Here is a 17,489-nt window from a genome sequence, read left to right as displayed (position 1 = left end):
ATTTGGGGCATAAACATTAATCAATGTATATACCTTTCCTTCAATTTTACCTTTTATCATAAGGTACCACTATCCTTTTTTATAGCTTTTAATATAAAACCACTTTTTTTTGAAATCAAAGTGGCCACTCCATTTTTTTTGAAGTCCCCAATGACTTTTCATAATAAACTAGCCACTTTAATTTAATCATATTTGCGTTCTCGAACCCTTGATGTGTTTCTTGCATCATTATAATGTCAGATCCTTCTTTATTAAACATTTGTTCTATTCTCCTCCTTTTCACGACTGCCCCCAAACCTTTAACATTGAGTGTTGATACTTTTATTTTTTTATCCATATTCACCCTTTTGGAGTCTCTTCTGATCCCTTGTGCTCTGAAACTCAAATTCACATACATAAAAACACAAACACCATAACATAACCCTCAATCCCCTTACTCTAACCCCTACCATCCCCCTTCCCCCCTCCCCTCCCCCCACCTCTCCCCCCCCCCCAAATCCCTGTAAGTCTAATACTCCAGCCATCTACTTTAGGGGGGGGGGAGGCAGTGCTGCAAGGCCTCTATGCTTAACCTTTCTATCTACAATTATCTCATAGTACAGTTAACAATTCTATTACACCCCAGATGCCCCAGCCTCATCTCCCCCCCGCCTGTTCCAATCACACTTGCTTCCTCATACAGACCCAAGCTCTTCAATAACTCCTTACCCTGATCCAGAGAGGTTACTCTGTGCTCCCCCTTTCCATTTGTAAATCTTAGAAAAACAGGATAACCCCACGAATATGTGATTTTTTTCTTCACTAATATTTCAGTTATTGGCTTAACACTGCGCCTCCAATTCAATGTATGTTGACAAAGATCATTATAAATTTGCACTGATTTGCCTTTATACTGTAACTGGGCCATAGATCTCAGTTTCTTCATGATTTGCTCCTTTTTATAATAATTACCAAATTTCACCAAGATATCTCTAGTAGCCCCTTTGTAGTTTTGCCCCCCCCCACTCTATGGACTCGATCAATTTCAGATTCTTCAATTTGCAAATCAGGCATCAACTCTTTATGTTAGTCCGTATCTTAAAATTCTGGTTAAGCAAGTCTATAGGTGTGTATGAATCAGTTTTAGAATTGTCTTTGCCATGTGTTGGGTTAACTGTTATCTTAGCCTCTTCCCATGTTTTTGATAACTTTTTTCAACATAATTTTATTTATTGGTAATAAAATAATATTTAATAGTCATTTGTGAATCTATGGGGATATGGTACTTTGATCAGTTAAAAATCTTTTTGAGCCAGCGCTTCCATAATTATTGGCTTTAAAAAAACATTCTAGAGTTGCTAAGATTAAGTGAAGTTGACTTACTTTCTCTATTTATTTATTTTTAAAAACTTTCTTTGTTTGCTATATCTTTTGAATATATTATTACTTGTTTCATTATGTTACCAACTTATGTTTGGTTTTTTAATTTTGCGATCAAGAAGATTGTGGGTAGTTTTTAACATTTATCTATCAAATTAGCAGCCCTCTTTATGTTCTCCTGTTTGTGTTTGAACTTCTGAAAGGGAGTCTGAAGACTTCAGGCAGATAGTGGCAAACTTCTAGGACATAGTGACAAATTAAACATGAACACATCACTAGATTGAAATGGCATTTATCTGAAAGTCGCTTAATTTCTCCAGATATATTGCCAAACATAATGCTAAGAAAAGAAATATGATCTTGTGATGATCTTCATTTTTTTAAATATGGCTGTAATTTAATGTTTACAGTTTTTAACCATTGTAAACTACTCAGGGAGCCTTGGCTATGAGATGTTATAGAAATGTAATAAATAATGGTGGTAATAATAATACCTCATCCAGACTCCTTAAATATCATGAGTCGTGTTGTCCTCCCCCGCCCCCCCAACAGCCAACATCTCTATATCTAGATTAAACCGCAAGGTATCTTTGGGCGTTTCATTATCCTCTTTAAGTATAGCCACTGGACCCAATCAAAAGCCTTTTCATTATCTAAACATTAACGAATGGTTGACACTTGAATTTTTTGAGAGACTCACAATTCACAATATGTGGAAATCCTTGCCATGTGGTCTTAGATTATCTCCTTCTTTGTCAGTGTTCTGTCGTTATTGAAAACATTTCTTTTCCAGCAAGCTTTCTAATTTGATACTGCTTTGGTTAAGGCCGGGGAAGGCAACGGCAAACCACCCCGCTGTAAGGCCTGCCAAGAAAATGTCAGCGAAAGCTGGTTTCCCTCCAAGAGTCAGTAATGACTCAGTGCTTGCATGAGAGGTTCCTTTCCTTCCTTTTTCCTTGGTTCATTTAGGCCATAGCTAGACCTAAGGTTTATCCCTGGATTGTCCAGGGGTCAAACCTGTTCATCTAGGTGACACACAGGAGATCCAGTGCTCAGGCAGGGGAGAACCCTGGATGATCCCAGGATAAACCTTAGGTCTAGCTGTGGCCCTGGTCTGCCTATCCTCTCACTGTTCTTTTGCTGCCTCTTTCATGCTTTTCAATATTTTTCTTGATCTTTTATTTATTGTCCATTTGTTGTTTATTGTTTTCATAACTTTTTTAAAAAAGTAATTGTTGGCAGCCACTTTGGGGTTCTCCATTGTTAAGGGAAAAGTGGGTTATGCATTTTATTATAAATAATAAATACTGACAACCATTCCATTATTGCCCTTCAGTTGTTTCTGTCTGATCACCATTTTACTTTGACTGCAATCCTATGGTCCCTACAAGGGCATCCCAGTGGCCATAGGGTTTTTCAGATCTCCCCCTCCACAGATGGGGAGTGGTCCACAGGACCAGCCCTACCATTAGGCAGAGTCAGGCAACTGCCTTGGGCAGCCTCCCAGCCGTTCTTCCTGAAGCCCATGGTCATTTCCTCCTCTTGGAGAATGTTGCTGTGCATGCCACACAGTCTATCCTGCACTCCCTAAACTATCTTGCTGTCATCACTTGTGGTGGAGGATGCTACCCCATTGCCAGTGTTGAAGAAAGATTCAGCTGCTAGTCCAATGGACTTTTGTACATGGAACGGAGGGGGGGCACCATCTTGTCCTTTGCCTCAGGCAGCAAAATGGGCTGGGTTTGGAGGGAGATGGAACCTTGCAAGCCTCCTTGATGAGGCTGTGGAAAGGTCCACAGCTTGCACTTCTCCATCATCAGTACATCATCAGTTCATCATGAACACAAAACGGGGAGGTTCCATGAGAGGTTCCTGGGCATGCCAGAAGATGCTGTGGATCTACAGCATCTAAAGCCCTCCCATGCCCCTTACACACACTCATAAGACCAGAGTAAGGACTACAATAGCCCTGAATTTAAAGCTTTATCACACCAGCGTTATACTGTGCAATCACTGCAAATTGTGTGCAAAGGACTCCGAAGTTTTCCAGTTTATAATCTGCTTTTATTGTGAAGTACTCTGAAGTTTTCCAGTTTATAATCGGCTTTGACTGTGAAGTACTCCCATGCATCCTGCTTTAATTTTGTTATAAAGGGAAAAGAAACGAGGTATTTTGCTAGTAGTTTTTGAGTGAATCATTTGTTGTTTTCTGAGCGGCCACTGGGGCACAGGAGCAGGATTTGATATGTTTAAAGAAAAATTAAACAAATGCTTATATCTGCGTAAGCTTTAAAGATAAAGACATCAAAATTGGCACAGTAATAGATATTAAGGAGAGCTTTAAGCATACCAAATTTGGATCAGATTGGGTCATCCGTTGATTTTTTATGATTTTTTTACATTTCTTCCCTTAAACCCTTTGCAAAGGATCTTAGAAGCGCTGCTGCCTGGGGTATGATTTAGCAACAACAATGACGCCAGCTTTGTCCTACTGGTACAAGCCTGGCAAGGGAATGTAAGGTATTCTCTATTTTTGGATTCACCCACCTACCCATACCAGTAGAATAGCTCTGAAAATCTATTAGCAATTTAAAATATTTTCATATTTTGTAAACCATGTTTAATACCATATTTCTTCGATTCTAAGATGCACTTCCCCCCCCCCATATATACATCTCTAAAAACGGGGTGCATCTTAGAATCACGGGTGCGATTATTATTCTTAGAATCAAAGCTTTTTTTCTGTTGGTGGTATTGAAATTAGTGTGCGTCTTACAATCGATGGCGTCTTACAATCGAAGAAATACAGTAATAATATGGACATTGAGAGAATTGTCTTTGAAAACAGAGTATATTTTATTTATTTATTACATTTATATTCCAGCTTTTTTTCCTCCTTAAGGAACACAAGGCAGCATACATAATCCTCCTCCTTTCCATTTTATCCTCACAACAACAACCCTGTGAGGTAGGTTAGGCTGAGAGTCTGTGACTGGTTCAAAGTGTCCCAGGGAGCTTTATGGCCAACTGGGGACTAGAACTCTGATTTCTCAATGCCCAATCCAACACTCTAACCACTACACCACACTGGCTTTCAGTGGATTGAAGTGTCTGATGTGGGGCAGATATCACAGTGGATGGATACTGATGAGGTGTTGGTAAGAAGATGGTGATATTCTTGGACACCATGGAGCTACATAAAAGGGAGCTTCACCCTCTTTCATGGATGAGGGATGAGAACAGTCCTTCAAAATAATTTCCTATAGTTATGACTGAAGATAGCATGGCCATGACTATACAATAGAGATTCATGGCAGAATTTATTTATTAGTGATACACCCTGACTCTCAAACTATAGGATCCTAAACTTAATTTTGACTTTGTTCATTTGTGCTTTCTAACATACAACTGTCCTCATTAACATCAGAATAAACCTCCCATGGAGAGGTCCTAAGGATTGTTTGTGACAAGCCACAGTGGAATCAATTAAGGAACCAGCTTTTTCATCCGTTATTACACAATGCAGCAAAGAAAACTATAATAAGAAGTTGCAGTGGGGTTTGTTACAGAAAGTAAATGATATTGTTTATAGACAAACTATTTTTTTGTTTTGTTTTTAATGGCTGAAGTCTACTGTGGCTAATTACAATAAAAAAACAAGTACTTTTTTTTTCTTTGCGTTGTCTTCACTTTACTTGAAAATCCTAGGCTGGAGAAGCAGGATATGAATATTTAAAACAAATAAAATAAAGTAAATCTCTTTTTTAAATTAATTTTTAACTATAAGCTTCAACAAAACAAACAAATAAAAACACAAGTGTAACTACATACTTTAAAGACCTCAGTTTCAAATATTACAACATTCTAAAAAAAAAGGGGGGGGAGAGTAAATTACACATAAACTTTAGTAAAGATAGACCAAATATCCAAATATAAGTCTATTTGCAAAAGGTGCCTATACCACTCTTCAATCCATTGCATTATAAGTGGTGAGCTTTTCTCTTTCCAATATTGTAGTATCAGTCTTTAAGCAGGCGAAGAACATGATACCGTATTTTTTCGATTGTAAGACGCCATCGATTTTATTTATTTATTTATTTATTTATTACATTTTTATACCGCCCAATAGCTGAAGCTCTCTGGGTGGTTCACAAAAATTAAAACCACAAAAAACATCCAACAGGTTAAAAACACAATTACGAAATACAGTATAAAAAGCGCAACCAGGATAAAACCACACAGCAAAGTTGATTATAAGATTAAAATACAGAGTTAAAACAGTAAAATTTAAATTTAAGTTAAAATTAAGTGTTAAAATACTGAGTGAATAAAAATTGTAAGACGCACACTAATTTCAGTACCACCAACAGAAAAAAACACACCCTAAGACACACCTGCGATTCTAAGACGCACCCCGTTTTTAGAGATGTTTATATGAGAAAAAAGTGCATCTTAGAATCGAAGAAATAGAGTAATTCATTTATGCTGACCCCGTATTACATTTCAAGAAGCAGGTACATAATTTAAGAGAATATGTACATTAGAAAATATTAAAGAGCTTTTCAATACAAAATTTATCCATCTGATACTATTGGACATTCCCAAAACATATTAGAAAAAGGATTAACTGCATGACGCCTCCAACAATTAGCCGAGTTAGACAAACCTTTGTTAAAGATTCATTGTGGTGTCCAATAGACTCGAAACAAATGTTTTTTTCTGAATAAGATGTAACTGGTGGTGCATAGACATAGCAGATAGTGGTCCATTGGTTAGACAAAATAGGACATTCCAATTCGCTGTTCCATTCTTGCTGAAGACCCTGTATTTCATACTTATTAACTGATAAGTATTTATAAAGTATTTATAAACATGAATCATGGGTCGATATACTTGGCCAGCTTCAATAAGAGTTTCCAATAGCAAAGGAGGCTCTGAGGCTGTAAAAGCCATGAAGCCAAATCTAGACTATAACAATTGTTGCAATTGCAAGTTCTGCTATTCAAGTATAGCAGGCAATTCAAATTTATCTCACAAAGCTGAAAATAGCAAAAACTCATCATCATTCCTAATAATTGATTCAGGGTAAAAATCATTCTCTCTCATCTGTCCAGGTCTGACACAAAAACATTTTATTTCCCATTCTTAAAGCTGGATTTCCCCATAAAGTCAATTTGGCATGTAAAAATAGGTCAAACTGTAATTGGTGTGATATTATATCCCACACATCTCTGACTGTCAAGATTGTAGGAGGAACTCTGTCCACTTTAATATGCTGAGAACCTAATGCTATCCATTTGGAGAGAGGGTCTAGACAGGAAGATTCCAAAAGTTGGAAAATCAAAACTAAGTGGAAAAGACAAGTTTGGTATAGGCCAGCAGGTAAGCCTGATGATATATAGCAAGACCCAGAAAGCCAAACCCACCTTCTTTAATTAGAAGTTGCATGCTTTGCAGAGATATTCTTTGTCGAGAAGAATCCCCCACCCCAAATTTGCAAAACAAAGCATTAAGTTCTTGAAAATATTTGCCAGCCCCACGTATGACAAACAATTCGAGATAAAGTATTCATCTTGAGTGCATTAACCTTACCCCATAAACTCAACTTTAAAGTTGCCCGTTTATCTATATCTTGTGAAATATCATTAATCAACTTATATAGATTTAACTTGATCATTTGAGATGTGTCTCTAGGAATAATTATTCCCAAATAAGTGATGAAATCAAGTGGGAATGTACACTGATGTTATTCTAACGTTTTGAGTGGGTTACTGTGACGCACAGCATCACGTGACCCTGGGTCTCCAACGTTGCAAATGAGTTGTACTTACAGGTTCTGTTTCTTAGTTCCAGCATGGCTACAGATTCATGTGCCTCGTTCTACCAGTAATTTTCCTCTCCCTTTCTCAGAGCTGCTGGGTTTGCTCCGCCCACTTCCTGTTTTCCTTCCTTCTCCCCGTTTGCTATCTTATCTGCTACAGCAGATAAATCACACCAGCGTTATACTGTGCAATCACTAACAATTGCATGCAAAGGACTCAGAAGTTTTCCACCTTAGAATCTGCTTTGATTGTGAAGTAGTCCCATGCATCCAGCCTTAATTGTGCCCCTTTTGCAAAAGATTCGCCCGAGCCGCTGCTGTGGGCGCAGGAGCAGGATTTTAAACAAATGCTTACATCTGCGTAAGCTTTATAGATAAAGACACCAAAATTGGCACAGTAATTCAAATAACAAATTTGTATCAAATTGGGTCATCGGTTGATTTTTTTTTTAATATTTCCCCCCTCTTTGCAAAGGAGCTGAGGAGCGCTCAAAGGAGCGCTGTAGCTCCCTGCAGGAAAATTAACAAGGGTCCAAAGTCCAAAACTCATGACCAGCGGGGCTTAAATGGGGCTGCTGCTAAAACTTTTCAATTTGGTCTCCCATCCAAACTCTGACCAGACCTGGCCCTGCTTAGCTTCAGCAAAGTGGCTGGCTCCTATGCATTCAGGCAATTCCTTGGGAGTTGCATTAAGATGTTTTGGGAGGAGGTTTGTGTGTGCTTATGTCTATTGCCCTGCCCTGCCCTGCCCTGCCCTGCCCTGCCCTGCCTTGCCCTGCTGGCTAGGAATGAGGCAGGCAGTGGGCAGAGCAAACACAGCAGCTCTCACAGAAGAGGGAGAACAAGGAAAGGATTGAACAATGTGCCCTGAAGTTCCGTTGCAGCGAAACGTAAGTCACGCTAGTGTGCCCCGTGATACAGAGAACCGATACAGAGAACCACGTTAGAAAGGGACACTAGCAACGTTATAAGACTAGTGTAGATCCGGCCCAAGACACAAGTGCTACAAGTTCAAACTAAGGGCCAATTTAGTTAGGAGCAGGGCCTTTTTGTAGGGACTGCAAGACTCGTGTATGCTAAGTGCCTTACAGAAATGTATTAATGTGCTTAGGAAGAACCAATTTCTTGTTGTTGTTGTTGTTATTATTTAAAATTAGTGAAGTATTGCTGACCACATTTTACAATTTCTATTAAGTTTTTGAGTTGTTTTATGCTCCAGTTTTCTAATAGGGTTGCTTAATAGATAAGTAAATACATAATCTATTAGTGTATATTTTTCACTAGCTATTTATAATATTCCATTTAATTATTTTAAAATTATTTTTCAAAGGTTCAGTGTTATGAATTACAAAATATTAACATAAGTCTTAATCAGGGATGGGGAACCTTCTGGTCCACAGGTGTAACCTGGTGGCTTGCCAGCTTCCTCTGCTGCCCCCACCCCAGGCTGCATGAAGGCTCCATTGGAAACAATGGAGGCTTTTAAAAAGCTTAAAAGCTCCATCCCACGAGCGTTTTATTGCACGCTCCTTACTGGGCACTCACGGAGTTTGCTCAGGTCCCTCCCATGATGTCGTCGTCTGCCTCCTGTGCGCCTCCCGCCCCTTCTGGCCTTCCTTGCGCGACAAATAAAAACCCCTCATTCGGTCTGATGTTTTTTAAACTCAGAATTGCTGCTCTCCCCTGCTGTGTGCAGGAGGAGCAGCGCCATTAGAACAGCCGACTCAATGGGCCTCGTGCTCATTGGATACTTCCTCTTCTGAAAGAGGAAGTAACCGAGGAACGAAAACACAGGCAGAGAAGCGACGGTAGGGAGCGAGTTTCCCCCAGATGTGATCAAACTTTAATTGCAGCAAGGGAGGCGTTTTCAGTGTGCGTGCGTGCATGTCACTGCTCCCCAACAATTCAACCCCCTTGAAAATCCATTCCTCCTCCACTGTATTCAGGTGTTTAAAATGCCCCACATAGGTGCCAAAGCAGGCTTTTTTCAAGTCTAATTGGAGTGTGTGGTGGCATTTGGGGTGGGGTGGATGCTGGGAAGGGGAGGGTTAACCCTCTTTTCCACAACAGTGTGATCCCACCCTGCAAGAAATCACCCCTCCCCGATTGCAGTGGGGAACAGGGTAATGCATGTGTGTGTGCGTGTGTGCATACGGGTGAGTGAGTGTGTATGGGCAGGCAATCACTTTGTGGGGCCACATGCTAATTGTGGGATGGTTTCACCCGCTTTGGGATGTGCCCCTGCCCACCATGGGCATGAGGCTACTGATATGCTTGCCCAGAACCAATTCAGCCCATTGGCTGAAAAAGCTTTCCCACCTGGAGTGTATACTATTGTAATTATATATTGTATTTATACCTTAATTTATAAGAAATAAAAGAGCTGCCAGCCATATAGAATCATCAGACGAGTGTTTTATCGTGCGCTCGTTACTGCTTGCTCACAATTTTTCATGGGTCCTTTTGATGACTCCGTCTGCCTCCCATGCGTCTCCTGCTTCTTCTGGCCATCTTTCCATCACAAAATAAGACCCCAGTGAGTCCAAGTTATTTTTAGAAGTGAAACTTACCGCGATCTCATGCTGTGTGCAGGAAAAGCAGCAAAGATGCCCATTGAATGGGTCACATGGTCATTACTTCCTTCCTCTTTCTTCTCCATGAAGAAAGAGGAAGTATTGTGCAACAGAAGTGTGTGTGTGGGGGGGGAGAAGCAACAGTATTGAACCATGATTCCCCCCTGTCTGATGATTGTCCTGGTGTGGCCATGTTCTTTAGTTGTGCAAGAGCCGGGAAACCGCCATACAATTGGTAGTTGTGGGGGAAATGGGTGGAGACCACGGGAAGGAGCATGGCCTTCTGGGAAACCGCAGGCTCAAGTTTTGGCACTCCTGCTTTAACCCAGCTGACAAGATTCAGCGCTACAACAAACTCACTAGCGGCTATTCCCATAAAGGACTCCGTTCCATAGATAGTGAGGGAGACGACGGCAAGGAGAGACTGCATCATTTGTCCCACGGGTAACTGGCCCTCTTCTGCCAATATTCAAAGCCTGTTAAATGGGAGCTCAGGACTGGTTGTATAAGAAGGAGAGGCAGGTGATCTCTCTGGAGATATTTGGAGAGCAGAAATACTGATTTCCATCAGAAGCAGTGCAATCTTTGACATAAGCAAATGTTGGAGCTATCTAGTTACTATTTACATAGCTTGGCTTTCAAACGACTTTCAGGAGCTGCATGTCAAATCATAATAAAGCAGAATGCAGTCGCCATTAAAGCTCTATGTTCAGTAATGATCAGGCCACTGCAGTGGCCCTGTGTTAAGGGTAATAGCTTCATCACACCAGGGTTATACTGTGCAATCACTGCGAATTGCGTGCAAAGGACTCCAAAGTTTTCCAGTTTAGAATCTGCTTTGATTGTGAAGGACTCCCAGGCATCCTGCTTCAATTGTGCTTCATATATAAAAGAACCAACCTATTTTAATCTTTTGTTGTTCTCCGAGCGGCCACTGGGGGAGCAGGAGGAGGATTTGATATGTTTAAAGTACAAATTAAACAAATGCTTACATCTGCGTAAATTGGCACAGTAATAGATATTAAGGAGGGCTTTAAGCATACCAAATGTGAATCGGATTGGGCCATCCGTTGAATTTTTATGATTTTTTTACATTTCTCTCCCTTAAACCCTTTCCTGGTATGCCAAGGATCTTAGGAGCGCTGCTGCCCGGGGTGTGATTTAGCTGACGACGACGGTGACGCTATGGGGATAATTCAAGGGAAACGGGTACGTGGGATGAAGCCTTATACCAGCTGAATCCATTCTGCCATTATAATCAGCAATTATAGGGGCAGTAGTCCCTATAGCTTATATGGGGAAAAAATGGCTCAACAGAACTATCTGAAACTTGGTAGTCTAGGCGAGGTGGGTTTGTGGATGGTCCGTGTCAGTTTTGAGATAGAAAGGGCAAGAAGGGGCTTATTAATAGGATTTTAGTTTGACAAGTGCCCACAACTGTCTGGGTTCCCCTCCCCCCATAGACTTACATGGGGTTTACATTGTAGTAACACTTCTCTGTTCTCGCAGCCACTCCCTGCTCAAGCCAAGCACCACCGCTTGATACGCCTGAGGCAAGGGATAAAAACCACCTTCCTCCAAACTATGTGGAAAAAGGGGTTTTTATTGGAGAAGGGTTTTAATATTTATAATAATGCGCTGTGAGTTATATCTGCTGAGATGAATGATTGTCAGAGTGGGTGTTAAATGTGTAAACTTAAGATGATAAATGCCAAACAGACACGTGGGATTTTTGTGGTAGTTTTAAAACAAACAATCAAAATTTATTTTTAAAAGTTCACAAGCTTTGTTTCAACTAACAACATTTAAACACCTTTTTGAAACCTTTCATACAATCCTGTCAATCATTCACATACGTGCTTTCCTTTTTCTCACACAATCACTCTTGAACTTTCTTTATTATCAGTATTGATTGATATACTTCCACTACGTGCACACCGCACTCTAAAGACACTACTCTTTACACTGACCCTCAAATTTCCCAGAACTTAAGTACCATAAACACAGAGAGCACTACAGACTCTAAGAGTACCTAACAAGTCTCTCCGAAAAGTTCTCTCAATCCCCTCCGTCCTTCCCTTATATATCACTCCTCCCCACTCCCAAGACGTTCTAACTCCGCCCACTCAGGCCAACATTCTAAAAACCACAGACTTACAAACCGCAGACATACATTTGGAATTGACTTGTGGGGTGTAACGCAACAGTAGTCCCTATAGCTTATATGGGAAAAAAATGGCTCAACAGAACTATCTGAAACTTGGTAGTCTAGGAGAGGTGGTTTTGTGGATGGTCCGTGTCAATTTTGAGATAGAAAGGGCAAGAAAGGGCTTATTAATAGGATTTTAGTTTGACAAGTGCCCACAACTGTCTGGGTTTCCCCCCACCCATAGACTTACATGGGGTTTACATTGTAGTAACACTTCTCTGTTTATACAGCATATTTTGGGAAATAGTTTGTCATCTTAGGAAAGGGAGAAGATGTTGTATTTGCTGTGTCCCAGAAGAAGTATAAGTTATTTGTAAGTTTTGAAAAAAGTATGATTAGCACCCCACCACGCCACCCCCCCACCACCACCACCACCATTTTAGCCTACAACATTCAAATTCTCAGAATGGGAGGGGAAATAGAAGTGTAAGCCTCTGGTTGAAATAGAAGCCTCTGGTTGAATGTCAGCATCTGAACCCTTTTTTACTCTACTGAGCAACTGAAGGGAGATTCTGAGGGGACAGCATAAAAGGAGAGATACTGGGCTTCTCTACATGAGGCTTGTATTGTGTGTTCGTGATTGGTCACGCAAGGATGTTTGCAGGTCCTTTACAACCTCCAGTGTTTCTCCTGTGTTTTATAACCTTTATCCCAGCTTTTTTGCTAAGTGTAAGCCGCTCCAAGAGCCTTTTTTGGCTGAGGAGCGGGGTATAAGTATGATAAATAAATAAATAAATAAATAAATAAATAATTTTTTTCTTAAAAGGGAAAATGTTGCAATAAATGTAACTGCACTTTGAAATGCTTCAATGGCTGGTGAATTTTTGGAATCTCACTATATCACAGTGCCATCTAGTGCCTGTATGATGGAACATTAGATTTTGCAGAGAGGAAATAGCCTGCAGTTTCCGCACCCGTAGTGTTAGGGATAAAAGGAAATCCTAAATCACTTTGGACTGGGAGCTCATGCCATAATTAACCCTAAATTAAACCCAACCCATTTGATTTACTATTACAATAGCAAGGTCTGCGCATGCATGTGCGCACACACACATATATACATGGGCAGGCATCACCAAACCTGGTTATAGGGTAGGTGTAGGCAATGTGTTTCCCTGGGCACCAATGTGCTCTTGGACACCTGCCAAAGTACCCTATCGCTCCCAAATCATCATCATCATCATCTGTGATTGCTGTGAAATAGGCTTCTATTGGTGCTGAAAACTTTGGGTTCAAAGGAGGAGTTCAGTGTGTTGGGGCTCAGACCTCTGCCTTGTACTCAGACTTTTAAGCAGATTACTTGTTTTTTTGCCAGCTGATTATAGCTTTACCATGCTTCAGTAGCTTAGACTGCCAAGACATTTGGTAGCGCATGCTACTCCATACATTAGTTATGCGGGATTCTGGGTAGAATAGGCTGGGATTGAATTGGCTCCTGAAGTCATTGCTCTGACAGTAATCAGCTTACATCACTAATGGCGTCACTGTGAGCTCCCCAGGTTCCTTTGACAGGTGAGATTCGAGGACCTTCTTCCACAGGCTAAGCACCATGTGGAAAAACAAGAACCCTACAAATGTTTTTTCAGGGAAGAAACTCTTTATTCATTCATCTATGCTACTTCTATCCCACACCTCCTCTTCTTAAAACGGAGTACACAGCAGTGATTCCATTTTATCCTCACAACAAAACAGTGAGGTAGAGAATGAGTTGCTCAAAACCACAAAGGTAACCAAAATTAGGGTGACCCTATGAAAAGGAGGACAGGACTCCTGTATCTTTAACAGATGTATTGAAAAGGGAATTTCAGCAGGTGTCATTTGAATATATGGAGAACCTGGTGAAATTCCCTCTTCATCACAACAGTTAAAGCTGCAGGTGCCCTGCCCTCTTTTAAATCTGGTCACTCTGGTATAGCTCCTGCAGCTTTAACTGTGGTGATGAAGAGGGAATTTCACCAGGTTCTCCATACATACAAATGACACCTGCTGAAATTCCCTTTTCTATGCAGCTGTTAAAGATACAGGAGCCCTGTCCTCCTTTTCATAGGGTCACCCTAACCAAAAGGGAGAGGATTCTACTTTTAATTATTTTTAAAAAAAACCACATTCACCCACACCACAATCGCACCCATCCTTCTAGATAAACACTGTTCTATGCAGAATGGCAACCTGGGAATGGAAACACATTAAGCAGCATTTCTTTCATATAGCAATGGCAGCACACCTGCCCCACTTCCAGCAAGGTGAGCTTAAGTACTGCCTACCTCTTCTTAGTAGCAGACAACCTATAACAGAAACTTGTGGAAAGCCAACAGATGGACCTTCATGCTAATGCATACTACAAGGAGATGTAGCAGACCCCAATTTAGTTCTAGTCTCATGCAGCAACTAATTATGCTTGATTACTAGTGGGCTTGGAAAAGAAATGCAATCCCCTTCTGCCACAAAAGGTGCATCCCGCCAGCTCAGTAGAACCAAGTTGTACGTTGCCATGTGGATTCAGATCCTTATGTGTATTTGCACATTAGCTGATTAAGACAACATCACTCAGAAGGTTAGCTGCAAGGTCTGGGCAATGTTAACCAGGCAGGTGTTTTGTTTTTAAATAACTGCCAGTTCTACACATGAATCTGCTTGCATACATTCAATTGACGACTTTAGACCATCCCTAATACAGAATTCTGGCCATTATGTAAACTGTAGTCAGCCAGGTCTAGTTAGTGTGAAGAATTATATGGAATAAGGCCTAAACCACAGTAGCAATTCTGTGAATCCTAGCAATGGGAGCACATATTTTCCGCTTCGAAGAAGTGTACCTCCTTAGCAGAACATAGAATGTAATCTTTTGGAGACCACATAGGCATGGTTTTACCCAACTTTTCCTTATCTAGCATGTATGGAGGAGTGACTTTGAAAGGGGCTTTGACACCTCATGCCGGCTTCTTCACATATTTCTCCCTAACCATTGCATTACCATCTGCCCCGTTTCCAAACATTTAGAGCTTTTCTGTTCCGTTCTCTTTTCCATTCCCCAAAATGTCATCACATTTTGCTTTACCTCATGCCTTGCTTTTAGCAACAGATTGTCTGCTTGGACATGATTGGGCTATTAACAGATCCCTGGAGAGCTCTGAGTTAACCACACAAAGCACCAACTCATCTCAGTCAGTTCACATCCTGGGCAGAGGATCCAACTCTCCAACCCTAAACATCTCAAGTCCCGCGAGAGAGGTTGCATCTGTGTAGCACTTTCAGCAAGGCGCCTTTTACTTCCTTATTCCTTAGACTGTAGATCATGGGGTTGAACATGGGAGTGACAACACTATAGAACAAGGAGACCATTTTGTCATGGTCTGGTGAGTGGCTTGACCCAGGTCTCATGTACATGAACATAGCACTTCCATAAAATAGCGCCACCACAGTCACGTGGGAGGCACATGTGGAGAAAGCTTTGCGCCTGCCCTGGGCAGAACGGATCTTCAAAATGGCTGCTAGGATGCGGATGTATGTGGTCAGTATGAAGAAGAAGGGGCACAGAAGCATAAGAACACCAACCACAAACACCATGATTTCATTGAGGTGGGTGTCAGCGCAGACCAGTTTCAGCAGCGCCAAGATGTCACAACAGAAGTGATTAATTACATTGGGGCCACAATAAGGCATTTGTAGAGTCTGGACTGCATGAACCATGGCAAGGAGGAAGCCAAAGATCCAGGATGCTGCCGCCAACATGACACAGACTCTGTGGCTCATAATAATTGAGTAGCGCAGGGGGTGACATATTGCTACGGACCGATCATATGCCATCACTGCAAGGAGGACACATTCAGTTAGGCCTAGGGCTAGATAGAGATAGATCTGAGCACCACAGCCAGCAAATGAGATGGTCTTCTTTGGGCTCCAGAGGTTGGTCAGCATCTGAGGAACTGTACTGGTTGTGTACCAGATGTCCACAAAAGAGAGGTGGCTCAAGAAAAAGTACATGGGGGTGTGGAGTCGAGAATCCAGCCAGATAAGTGTCAATATGATCACGTTGCCTGCTAACGTGATGCTGTAGACCACTAAAAAAATCCAAAAGAGAAGAAAGCGCGTCTTTGGGACACTGGAAAGACCCAAGAGGAGAAATTCGGTCACTGTGGTTTGATTCGCCATCTCTTCTTGACACTATAGTGGAAGAAACAGACACCATGTAAAATATAACAGTATCAAAAAGACAGACTACAATTTATCATTCCTTGATCCCATGGCAAATACTGAAAGCACCATCACTCTGACAATACATACTTCAGGTTCAGTGCCAAACCTCAGATTGTTTTGTCCATTTTAATTTTAGAAGGAAAAGAGATCAGAGACTCAAAATATAAGTACATGTAATCCAATTGTTAATTAAAGCAATGTAAATATTCAGAACAGTGCCTGTAGATGATAGCAGCAAAAACCTACGAGGCATCTTAGAGACAAGTAATCCAAACCTAAACATATATACATAGAACTAATCCCACTGATTTACTTTACAGCAGCCTTCCTCAACCTGGGGCGCTCCAGATGTGTTGGACTGCATCTCCCAGAATGCCCCAGCCGAGCTGGCTGGGGCATTCTGGGAGTTGTAGTCCAACACATCTGGAGCGCCCCAGGTTGAGGAAGGCTGCCCTAGTTCCTTGAGTATTATGTGATATAGCTATGTGAAATCAGTTGTAATAACTCACATATGTTGTATTCAAATGTTTAATTGTTTGTTCTGTTGTTATGTCTTGAAAATACAATAAAATATATATTTGCAGAAACACACACTAAAACAACTACATCCTGGAAGCTGGGAAGCGAAAGCCAAATAAAATATGTCAAACATTGCTGGGACATCGTATTGTATCATTCAATGATTGCTGTAGTACTAAAGAGAAGGCAAAAGCTCTTTACACGGCATGGGCAAGGATGCCTGTGTTATATGCCGCCTTCAACACTCTGTAAAAGCGATTGCCCAACACTGCTCCAGACAGAATGTCAAACGAAACGAAGACACCTAATTCTTTTATGCAGAAAATAGTTGGGGACTTCTGTTTCAAGAGAATCATACTGAGGGAAATCATGAAGGGCATACAAGAGTAAATCAGCCATGATGCACATTGTTAACGGACTATGGTGGCACTTTGAAAATATGATTTAGGAGAAAAGCATATCCATGCAGGAACTCTGCCACCATGCAGCATTAATTCGAATGAGATCAAGATACAAGGCACTATCCATCAAGAAATTCATGGTTGTTTATTTGTTTAGATAGCATTTTAAAAACAAGTCCGTGAATATATCACATCCCACATTCAGTCCTCATATTTAACCAGGCAAATACGGACAGATGGATTCCTGCATTGAGAAAGGGGTTGGACTCGATGGCCTTTTAGGCCCCTTCCAACTCTACTATTCTATGATTCTATGAGTCTATGAAAAACCCAAAGAAGATTTCTCTAGGAGAAATTTTAAAAATGGACCAGATCTAGCCATATACTATGGGCATGGAAGTTCCCCTATG

General features: G+C 41.0%; 1 protein-coding gene across 1 annotated transcript; it reads right to left on the bottom strand.

The window, feature by feature from the left end:
• Positions 1-15,175: 15,175 nt before the first annotated feature.
• On the bottom strand, positions 15,176-16,126 carry LOC134400141 (olfactory receptor 2A12-like). The gene has a single exon (XM_063128429.1). It carries the CDS (start codon positions 16,112-16,114, stop codon positions 15,176-15,178), a length of 939 nt encoding a protein of 312 aa, XP_062984499.1. The 5' UTR covers positions 16,115-16,126.
• Between the last annotated feature and the right edge of the window lie 1,363 nt (positions 16,127-17,489).

Source organism: Elgaria multicarinata, chromosome 6 (assembly GCF_023053635.1).
Source record: "Elgaria multicarinata webbii isolate HBS135686 ecotype San Diego chromosome 6, rElgMul1.1.pri, whole genome shotgun sequence".
Classification (NCBI taxonomy): Eukaryota; Metazoa; Chordata; class Lepidosauria; order Squamata; family Anguidae; genus Elgaria; species Elgaria multicarinata.
This window is presented reverse-complemented; position numbering and strand designations above follow the sequence as displayed.

Coding starts and splice junctions, on each gene's coding strand:
- LOC134400141 (XM_063128429.1), bottom strand. CDS start 16,114: ATGGCGAATCAAACCACAGTGACCGAATTTCTCCTCTTGGGTCTTTCC.